This window comes from Nansenia antarctica, assembly GCF_963989245.1.
Source record: "Nansenia antarctica genome assembly, chromosome: 14".
Taxonomy (NCBI): Eukaryota; Metazoa; Chordata; class Actinopteri; order Argentiniformes; family Microstomatidae; genus Nansenia; species Nansenia antarctica.
The window spans coordinates 31,340,105-31,351,177 of record NC_137684.1 but is presented as its reverse complement, the minus strand read 5'-3'; the positions used below and the strand labels follow the sequence as shown (position 1 = coordinate 31,351,177).

The following is an 11,073-nucleotide window of genomic DNA, read 5'->3' as shown; positions in this document are numbered from 1 at the left end:
TTGGCATGCCGATGGGAACATCTGCCTCCTTGTTTGGGTTGTTTCGTAATTCCGTCATTCTTTTGATTTGACTTGATTGATTGATTGATTTATTGTTTGATTGATTGATTGATTGATTGATTTGTCCCATTAATAGATGGTAATTTATTAGGTGTCACTTCCTGGTGTGATGTAACAACCTGTACTTGATCTGATCACCTTTTCTCTTTTTGTCCAATCATAGACTGGTTCATTTATCTAACAGATAATTGAATGCAAAAAACTTCATATCTGCCTTGTTAGTTTGACTGAAAAGCTTCTTCCTTAATCGGTGTTGCTCCATCTGTTATGTGTTGTGCCTCTACATGCAGAGCTATGGAAAGCTAGATATACAAATCAACTGTATTTGATAAAGCTCGGTCACACTAACATTAGACACCGCTGAGTAAACTGCTGCTTTTACAGGTCACTGGGGGGGGGGGGGGGGTTTGAGATGTTATGAGCAAGTCTGATCTGGACTTGAGGTCAACCTGTTTTAATTCTGCATGTAAACATGGCATCTTTCCATAGATTTCCATAGAATTGAGTCTATTTAATGTAATCGGTTTTTTATTTTATTATTTCCCCTAAACGATCATCATAACCAGAGTGTGATTTGCTGATCTTCTGTGTTGTGTGAGGTGCAACATCCTTTAGGCTTGGTTCACTGGTGTGATCTCATGTACTCATGAACTCTCTTAATTATAATAATAATAATAATAGTAATAGTAATAATAATAATTCATTGTATTTATATAGCGCTTTTGCTGAAATCTTCCTCTTCTTATTTGGGGGGCAATTTGTGTGTTCGTCTGAGATTTAAGTGAAACATGTTCTTGCACAGCCCCCAACTCTGCTGGTCTAACAAATCACACTCTGGTCATAATTCATACCCTGTGTGTGTGTGTGTGTGTGTGTGTGTGTGTGTGTGTGTGTGTGTGCACGTGTGCGTGTGCGCGTGCGCGTGCGCGTATTTGTGTCTACACGTTTTGAGTGAGGACTGTAAGTTTGTGTTCCGTTTTTGTAAGTGTGTAGGCCTGTGTAGGTACTATCGCTAAGCCACGCCCCAAAATAGAAATTGTCCAATCATATCACAGCAAAAGTCACTTCAGGGGCAGATAACTCGGACAAACAACTCGCTAATATCTGATGGTGAAAAGCTTCTAGACTAAATATTCTTGTCATCTTTAAAAAAAACATGTCTATTACTTGCTGTGGTAAATCAGAAATGTGAACTCCCGCCATTGTAAGTCATTGAATGTCATTCAGTCACGGTCAGTCAGTCACTGTCAGTGAAGCGTTGTGTGTTTGTCCGAGTTTCCAAAGGGGGCGTGGCTTAGCGATAGGTCTGTAGAGGGCTGTATTGGGTGGTCATGGTGACAGTGTGTCCGCCCCGCCCCCCCCAGGGAACAAGCCCAGATCCTGAGGAACGCAGGGATGAAGCGCGTGCTGCTGCTGGGGTCAGGCTACGTGTCAGGCCCAGTTATAGAGTACCTGACCCGCGACCCGGGGACCCAGGTGACCGTTGGTAAGACCGGCCTGGCTGCACCTCTCACATTCATACATTTACATTTTACATTTTATCCAAAGCGACTTACAACAAATACATTTGACTAAGCAAGTCAATCCTCTCTCCACCATCTCTTGGCAGTTGTCGTGCTAGAAGAAGGATTTTTTTCATGATTTAAAAAAAAAAAAATAAAAAATAATAATAATGAAAAGTACAGGTGTCACTGTTGGAAAGGGAGTAGGATGAAGCCTGAGCTTATCATGTCCTCCCCCTGTCCCTCACTTCCAAGTGCAGAGCAATATTACTTAGATTATATAATCCAGTTAATTAATACATACATTACAGTAACCACAGTACTAATACTTTTCCATTCTTAATATTGAAACAAAACAAAATAAATAAATAAACTTCCAATAAACTTTCCATTCTTCATTCCAAGTGATTCCAACTCCTTACAGCTTGTTGTCTCTCTTTGTCTCTTAGCGTCGGTGTTGTTGCCCCAGGCGGAGGAGCTGGCAGGCAGGTATCCCAACACCGTCCCTGTCATGCTGGACATCACCGGCAAGGAAGGTCACCTGGAGTCTCTGATCAAAGAACACGACCTGGTCATCAGGTACACACCTGCACGCATGACACACATGAGTACCGTAACTTGAAATCCTTGAAAGTTTGTGAATTGGAGAAAGTTTGTGAATTGGTCTTAAAAGTTTTTTAAAATAGACATGGGTCATTGAAAGTGCTTGAATTCCCCCTCTCTCTCTCTCTCTCTCTCTCTCTCTCTCTCTCTCTCTCTCTCTCTCTCTCTCTCTCTCTCTCTCTCGCTCTCTCTCTCTCTCTCTCTCTCTAAAAAAAAATAAAAATATTCAAAAATGTTTTACTAGTAAATAAGTCTCTTAACTTTACACATATTTCACTATATTGTTTTGCTGTGCTGTGGTAGAGAAGGCAAGAGACCATCTAGTGTTCACACATTCAACCTCTCTTTTTAATCGTTGTCTGTGAGCGGATAGTTCCTATTATATAAATTCTCATCTAGATCTGTCTCAAACTATGCCGTGTTGGGTCCTTGAATTTGAGGGAATTGAGTCTTGAAAGTCCTTGAAAGGTGCTTGAATGTGATGTTTCAGAAGGTGTGGGAACCCTGGAGAAAGCCAGTCGTATACGGGACTGTGTTTTTGATGACAGGGCTAAAGGGTTTCATGTCTTGTCCTGTTTGTCCTGCAGCATGCTACCATATGCGTTCCACCCTGTGGTGGCCAAGCACTGCATCAAGAGGAAGGTGAACATGGTGACGGCCAGCTACCTGAGTCCTGCCATGAAGGAGCTCCAGCAGAGGTGAGGCAGAGAGGTTAGGGTTAACACAGGTGAGACAGAGTAGCTACCTGAGCCCCGCCATAGTTAGGGTTAGTTACACAGTAATGTTTTTATTATATTCAGTTTGTTCTTATTCCTGTTGTAAAGCACTTTGAGCTGCATTTCTTGTATGAAAGGTGCTATAGATAAAGCTTTACTTACTTACTAAAAGGCACACACACACACACACACACAGACACTTTGATCTCATTGGAAATTACATTTCCCGGAAGAGCTGCCAACCAAGTGAGTACATGACCCAGGTCATGCCTGTGTGGTTGAGGGTGTTGTCTGTGTGTTTGTGGTCAGTGCTGAGGAGGCAGGCATCACCATAGTCGTGTGTGTGTGTGTGTGTGTGTGTGTGTGTGTGTGTGTGTGTGTGCAGTGCTGAGGAGGCAGGCGTCACCATAGTGAACGAGATCGGCCTGGACCCCGGCATCGACCACATGCTGGCCATGGAGTGTATCGACCAGGCCAAGGCTGAGGGCTGCACTGTGAGTAAGACGTGTCTGTGTGTGTGTCTGTGTGTGTGTGTGTGTGTGTGTGTTCAGTTGATTTGAGACATGCAGAATGCACTACCATGTTTGGTCAAGTTTGTGTGTGTGTGTGTGTGTGTGTGTGTGTGTGTGTGTGTAGGTGGAGTCGTACAGTTCGTTCTGTGGAGGTATCCCTGCTCCAGAGTGTTCAGACAACCCTCTGCGCTACAAGTTCAGCTGGAGTCCCTACGGAGTCCTCCTCAACACCATCAGCCCCGCCATCTTCCTCAGAGACAACGAGGTACGGTGGCCACAGAGGACCAGAAAAGGCTAAAAACAAACACACACTGGAAAAGTCCTTTAGTTGGTTATTATATTTGTGATGAGTTAGGGTTAGTTAGGTCTATACATGTTAGTCTTTTATAGCAGGGGGCCAGGGGCACCCTGTTTGTCAGTGAATAACACCCGTTAGGAAGGTGGTAGAAACCCAGTTCCATATCCATGGACTTCCAAATCGCTTTCCCGTCAGTTTGAGGGGTGAACCACCGTGGTGGCACCCCGGGAAGTGATGCTTTAGACCGCAAACTCAATTAACGGGGATTTAATCATGTGCGAATTCCCGAAATTCGCTTCTCGCTGTGCCGATCGCGACAGGAGTGTCGTATCGACTCCATTCAAAGCGCTTTAAAAGTTTTATTGTCATATGTCCTGGGGTATAGGGGAGTGCAGTTATGTTTTTACCTCGTACAAAAGTGCTATAAATGCTATAAATACTCTTATTTCCTTGAAAATGTTTCACTGTAACTACATATTGAAAAGCCATACATTTTGACAGTTTATAATTTGTGTACTTCCGATATTGGCGCAGTCTTGAATTTGCTGCCTATCGTAAGTAAGTAACGTTTATTTCTATAGCACCTATCACAGACCAGCGGTCACAAAGTGATTTACATATATAAAAACATAATTAAAGAGCAGAAGTAATGGTTAAAAGAAATAGGTAAACAAGTGAAAATAAAAACAAGACGCAAAAAGACAGCGTCTGAGCGCCAGCTTCCTTCTCCTGCAGGTGGTGAGTATCCCAGCAGGGGGCGCTCTGATGGAGTCTGTGGCGCCCATGGACTTCCTGCCCGGCTTCAACCTGGAGGGCTTCCCCAACCGCGACAGCACCAAGTACTCTGACACCTACGGCATCCAGTCAGCCCACACCCTCATCAGAGGCACGCTGCGCTTCAAGGTACGCCAGACACGCTACGCCAAACAGGCTACGCTTCAAGGTAGTTCAGACCCTGGAGCCTAGCCCTGATGGCTGAGTAAAAGAATTTAGTCTTGGATCTCGTTTCAAAAACAGTCTGTTCCCCCTCTGCTATAAGGACTCTCAACACCTGACTCACTGCACTAACCCTGCCAGATGTACTGCACTTTATAAGTTGGAAATATTGACTATGATTTTGTCTTGTGGTTATGTGTGTACATTGTCCATTGTGATAGTCATGTGTAATGTGTGTATGTTTGATATTATATATATACAGTATATATATACGGTATATGACACTGCTGTTTGTGAAGGTGGTGATGATGATGATGATGATGATGAGAATAGGCATTCTACCTGCTATTGTGTATTAACGACTTATTGAACTGTTTGGGCTCATTCATTCATGTGTGAAATGTTTACTGTTTCTCTCTCTTAACCATGTCTGTGTCTTGTCGTCCCCCAGGGTTTCAGCAACGCCATGTCTGGTCTAGTGAAGCTGGGCCTGATCGACTCTGAGCCCTGCCCCATGCTGAAGCACACCGCACCGCCCGTCTCCTGGGTAACGGGCTGAAGCAGATATTACATTTTACATTTACATGTTTGGCATTTAGCAGACGTCTTATTCCAAAGCGACTTACAATCGCTACATTTGACTAAGCAAGTGAATCATCAATCCACCAGTCGTAGCAGGAAGAGTAATCCAGCTCAGGCCAGGGGCCATTGGCAGTCTCTGTGATAGAAGGAAAACCTTTTTATTTTATACAGAGAACCAGTACAAGGGGGGGCAGTAGAAGTCTTGGGGGACACAGTAAAGGGGAAAAGCGGGTGTCTCAGGAGACGCAGTGCTGGGGGAGCAGTAGATGTCTCAGGAGGAGCAGTTAAGGTGTAACCTGAAGAGATGGAGGTCTTCAGTCTATAATAATACATTTGATTATGAATTGATTTGAATATATAATTTTTTAAAGCACTACGGCACAGCCATCAAAAGCAACATCACTGATACAGGAGTAGAGCTTAAGTCTGACTACTATGGAGGTTAGACTGAGAGGCCAGTAGGATGTTGTGTTAGTCAGTTGTGTGGTTGGTTACACTGGTAATGAATGTGGCCTTTTTTTATTTGACTTAGGATAGAGGATTCAAGTGGAAGTAAAACATGTTGTCTTTGCACAGCCATACAGTAGACTCCTGATGTGTGTATATCAGAGAAGAACAGAACACATCTCTCTCTGGTGTTTGTTAGGACCATCCTGAGCTTCCCTCTGCTCTTCCCTGTGAAACAGAAAGAGCTCCTCTGCAGACAGAACGGCCTGTCCTCTTCCCTCTCAGACGACGCCTTCAGGAGCGCCGTATACGACCGCATCGGGAGGGACGACAACAGGATGGACGCTCTCAAATGGTCAGAGGGTCAGAGGGTCTCAAATGGTTAGAGGGTCTCAGAGGGTCTGCCGTCCTTACAGAGCTGTAGATACGTGTGTCCTTGCTCTAAATCATATACAGGGCTGCAAACTTGTCACCTTTTTGCTAAATTAGCCGTTCTTACCTAAAAATAGGTCATCCATGTGAATCGTGTAGATCTGCAAAATATTTTTATTTGGGGGGGCAGGGGGGGGGGTCTAAGACTCATCCAAGTCACATGATGAGCGAGCTGACAAACGAATCTTCCTGTCTGCTAAACTCCACCGTAACTTTTAGCTTCAGGCAGCTAGGTACAGTTCCAGACAGCGTGGAGAAACACAGTCACAGTAATTCTGCAGGTGTTAAGGTCAGGGCTGTCGCTACTTACACGCGCATCATTGTTAGACCCCCGTTAGTGCTAGCGATATCTATTTAACACCATTAGTGCTAGCGCTATCCCCCCGTCGAAAATGTTCTCCTCTAAGGTTAGCCGCGCATTGATCAGTTTCTTCGTTTTCAACTCTTTGGGCCATCACCAGTTTGCACCCCTGCATATAGATAGCATACTTCCTTCCTTGGAGTCATCAGTGGTCTTACAAGGGTCGGACAGAGGTGTAGGTGGCCTTGTTCCAAACATACGGAGGGAATCCTTCCTTCATTGAAATAACGCCTTATGCTCACACATAACTGGATAGGGGTATGTCGGTTTAGCATAATGCTTTCACCACTTGTTTGTCGAGGAAGCCTGAAAGGGAGGAAGGATAAATTGGGTTGAATCAGGGGCGACGACTTAGCAAACAGTCCTCCTCCATGACAGGAAATACTCTGAATGTTGTGAAATATTCGGACCAGAATACAACAATAGTTTTACCGCTCACGAAGATTCTGAATCTCAATCTGGTGTTTACTGTACGCCGCTGTTGTCAGCGTGTAACAATGTGAAGGTCGTTCACCGACGTCCTGCTGCTGTTGGAGGAGTGTGAAGAGGGTTAGCGTGCCTCTGCATTCATGCTAATCACGTTCAGTCTTCTCCAGAGGCGTACGGGAGGTTTTGTTCACGGCTCTTAGGGTTCCACAGTATTGTATTATTTATCCAGCAGGATTGGACACGGTAACACTGAGCAGAGAATTACTGACATATGAAAAGGTGAATTGTTGAAAACGTTCCCGTATCTTCCTGAATCCAGCACTCGAGTTGAGGGGGGATGAGGGGGGATGGCATCCCCCCCCTGAAATAAAAGCGGTCAAAATCATCCCCCTTCTAAAACTGCCATCCCCCCTTTCCGTGTGTGTGTGTGTGTGTGTGTGTGTGTGTGTGTGTGTGTAGGTTTGGGATGCTGAGCGAGGCAGCTGTCCCTCATGCTGAGACGGTGCTCCTGGCTCTGACTAAACACCTGGAGGCCAAACTCTCCTTCGGTAAGACCAGAGGAACCCTGGAGAGACCCTATGTTCCTGTTTATGTTCTGTTTATGTTGTCCCTTTGGGGCGTTCCTCCGTTTTTAATCTCTTTTGACGATGTTTTATTGTGCTTTTCTTTTGCGCGTTTCTTTCCCCCCCCCTCCGCCCCCCCCGCCTCTCTCAGACAAGGGGGAGCGGGACATGATCATCATGCGTAACGACGTGGGGCTGCGTCACTCCACAGGCGAGCTGGAGACCAAACACATCAGCCTGGTGGTCTACGGAGACACCAACGGCTTCTCTGCCATGGCCCGCACCGTGGGCTACCCCACCGCCATCGTGGCGCGGATGGTCCTGGAAGGTCAGTAGGCCTGGTGGGGGGGGGGGGGGGGGGGGGGGCGGGGGGGTCAGTAGTCCTGTGGGGGCGGCTGTTTTACTTTACTATCAAGAAGCCTGACAATTCAGCTTTCAAGAAAGTGAAGTGGAAATATAATAATAATAATAATAATAATAATAATAATAATAATAATAATAATAATACATTAGACTTGTATAGCGCTTTTCTAGACACTCAAAGACGCTTTACAAACTGAAAAGATTGAGTAGTAATAATAAAAAGAAACAAAAAATGAATAGAAGAAGGTATAGTGGCCTATTGATGGTAGTGCTGGGGACACATGGGAAGGGGAGGGGGAGAGAGTTAACTGGTGAAGGCGAGCTTGAAGAGGTGGGTTTTGAGGGCCTGTTTAAATGTTGGCAGGGTGTTGGCCTGTCTGATGTGGTTGGGGAGGGCGTTCCAGAGGGACGGGGCTGCGGCTGAAAAGGCCCCGTCACCCCAGGTCCGGAGCTTGGTCCTGGTGGTCTTGAGGGGGGTAAACATTTAACTGAATGTTTTTCCTCTGCAGGGGAAATCCGTACGAAGGGTCTGGTGCTGCCGATGACTAAAGACATCTACGGCCCGGCGCTGAAGAGACTGCAGGACGAGGGCCTCCAGTTCACCTCTAAGAGCACCCTGCAAGAGTAACCCCACCCTGCACCCCCACACACAACATGAGCAACGGACCCATCGCTAAGCCACGCCCCCAAAATAGAAACTCTCCAATCATATCACAGCAAAAGTCACTACAGGCAGAAAACTCGGACAAACAACTCGCTAATATCTGATGGTGAAAAGCTTCTAGACTAAATATTCTTGTCATCTTTAAAAAAAAAAAAACATGTCTATTACTTACTGTGGTAAATCAGAAATGTGCCAACTCCCGCCATTGTAAGTCATTGAATGTCATTCAGTCACGGTCGGTCAGTCAGTCACTGTCAGTGAAGCGTTGTTTGTTTGTCAGAGTTTTCAAAGGGGGCGTGGCTTAGCCATAGGTCTATAGGCTGCGTCGCGATACTGTAAAATGACTTCCTTCCTTTTCACTGTGTCCTTCTCACCGCATCTCACTGTGAGATACTCCACAGGTGTGTGTGTGTGTGTGAGTGGCCGTATGGCAGAGGCTGGCATTCATGAACCTCAATGGTTGATCTCTCTCTCCATCTTTCTCCTTTGTCTGGTCTGAGAATACCTCTGAGAAAGGCCAGATGGACAATCAGAGAATCAGGTCAGATTTCACCTCTAGTCCAGTTATGTTCAACCTGTTGTTCAGTCAGTCATCAATGCAAATGATTCATGAATCTCAACTGTTGAGAGTCACTGGAGAGGAGAGGACACCTTTCTAGACTACTGGAATGCACTCACGGCCATTTCATGATTCATCAAAAATAACCAGTAGACTTGAATATAGTAACTGACAAGGCTCTGGTGAGAACATATTATTGTATTGAACATCCATGTTAACAACGAGGGACTAGATGCTCTAGATGTCGGTAATATCTGACCTGCTCAAGGAATTCCTTTAGAGCAGCATAATTCTTTCAAGCTATCTGTGTACATTGTTTTTTACAAAAACATAAAAAATACAATGGTCCCTGTTGCTTTGGTTAAGGTGTTTAGGCGTCATAATCAAGCAGTTGTTGGCATTGCTGTGGCATTGTTTCAGGTTGTTAGCGATAGTACTAAATCAATGTCGCTCGTGTGTACAAATATTTTCGGTTTGTTATAAGACTACCCAGTAAACAAAGAGTCCAAAAGACGTCCTCAGGGAAGCCGGAATGTGGGTTCAGATGACGTCTTTCTAGGACGTCCAGATGACGTCTTTCTAGGACGTCCAGATGACGTCTTTAGGACATCTTATGGACTATAAGATGTCCGAGAAAGACGTCATCTGAACCCACATCCCGGCTTCCCTGAGGACGTCTGTTGGACTCTTTGTTTACTGGGGATGGCAGGACACATTTTAATATGGGGGGCCGCCACAGTCTAGTTATTAAAGGGAAACACTACTGTACTGTACTGCAGCCAGGACAGCTAGCGTGTTCTGAAGATATACTGTCATGGTGCAAACTAGGGGTGGGCATCGACGATCGATAATTGATCGATAAGGATCTTGGTCGATCACAAAATAAAACATTTGGTCGATCACAAAAAAAAAAAAAAAAATTTTTTTTTTTTTTTTGTGATCGACCAAATGTTTTATTTTGTGATCGACCAAGATCCTTATCGATCAATTATCGATCAATTATCGATCGTCGATGCCCACCCCTAGTGCAAACCCACCACGACTCTCTGAGCAGTTAAAACACACATCTTGCTTCTTTTTTTCTTTTTTCTGTTTTTTTACACAATGACTTGAGTAATCTGTCATCCACAGCTCATAACCCCGGAGCCCTAAATGGCCAAACATCGTCTACACTGTATCTGTGTGCAGCACATAGAGTATAGATAGATATATCTATATATAGATAAGAGCAAAATGTTTCTATTTACGTTTACTCTTATTTAAAGAGAAAACAATCAAATGGTTGAGTTTTTGTAATGATGTCATTTTATTTATTTCACAGATTGGACATAAATAGTTCCGTCAGATATCAGCAGAATGCTTATAACTTTATTACATTACTGAAATGTAACATTGAGACGACTAACCAATGATTTTTATTTTGTTGTGAACACAGCCTTTTTTTTTCCGGCAAATAGTCTAGAGATTAACGGTTTTATTGAGACAGATATATATTTGTATTCTAACTCACATTGATCAGATTATAATACGGCACAGTGTGTTTCTGAACTCCAAATCAGACGCCGCCTCCTAGACACTCCTGTCAATGTGAACAGGTGTAGGCAGTCAAATCAAAGGTCAAAGGTGAGAGAATGATATATAACGGTGAATGATTTATAACGGTGAATGATATTCGCCTAAATCTATTAAACCCGCCAGCAGCACTGTGTAGGGAGGATGGGTGGCGCCACAATTTGGAGTTCAGCATACGTGTGTTTTTCTCTGAAAGACCAAAAGAAAAATGTGTATTTCATAGAAAAATTAAAAGGGAAGTGATTTGAAGGTCTTGTGTGTCTTTGTGATTAATTGATGAATTAATTAAGCTGTGAAACATTAACGATTAAGAACCCATCACAGCACACCTGAGGAGAACATTCCAGCACTCCAACTGTGGTCAGGACGACCGTCTCAACTTGAACAAGAGGTTCACTTACAGCTCCGGCTAACTGTATAATCACAGTTTTTACATCCTTGCTTACAAACTTGTAAACTGTAAACCTCTCTCTC

The 11,073-nt window shown here is 44.3% G+C and overlaps 1 protein-coding gene across 2 annotated transcripts in view; it reads left to right on the top strand.

Annotated features, from left to right (window-relative positions):
• Nucleotides 1-8,658, top strand: part of aass (aminoadipate-semialdehyde synthase) — a 21,417-nt gene extending 12,759 nt beyond the window's left edge. For both annotated transcript variants that reach the window (XM_080545423.1, XM_080545424.1), the window contains exons 14-24: nucleotides 1,425-1,546; nucleotides 2,012-2,141; nucleotides 2,753-2,863; nucleotides 3,267-3,375; nucleotides 3,518-3,658; nucleotides 4,427-4,594; nucleotides 5,079-5,174; nucleotides 5,896-6,011; nucleotides 7,338-7,426; nucleotides 7,593-7,769; nucleotides 8,314-8,658. In XM_080545423.1, the coding sequence (XP_080401549.1) occupies nucleotides 1,425-1,546; nucleotides 2,012-2,141; nucleotides 2,753-2,863; nucleotides 3,267-3,375; nucleotides 3,518-3,658; nucleotides 4,427-4,594; nucleotides 5,079-5,174; nucleotides 5,896-6,011; nucleotides 7,338-7,426; nucleotides 7,593-7,769; nucleotides 8,314-8,432 (1,378 nt within the window). In that variant the 3' untranslated portion in view covers nucleotides 8,433-8,658. The remainder of the gene's footprint in view (nucleotides 1-1,424; nucleotides 1,547-2,011; nucleotides 2,142-2,752; nucleotides 2,864-3,266; nucleotides 3,376-3,517; nucleotides 3,659-4,426; nucleotides 4,595-5,078; nucleotides 5,175-5,895; nucleotides 6,012-7,337; nucleotides 7,427-7,592; nucleotides 7,770-8,313) is intronic.
• Nucleotides 8,659-11,073: the final 2,415 nt, after the last annotated feature.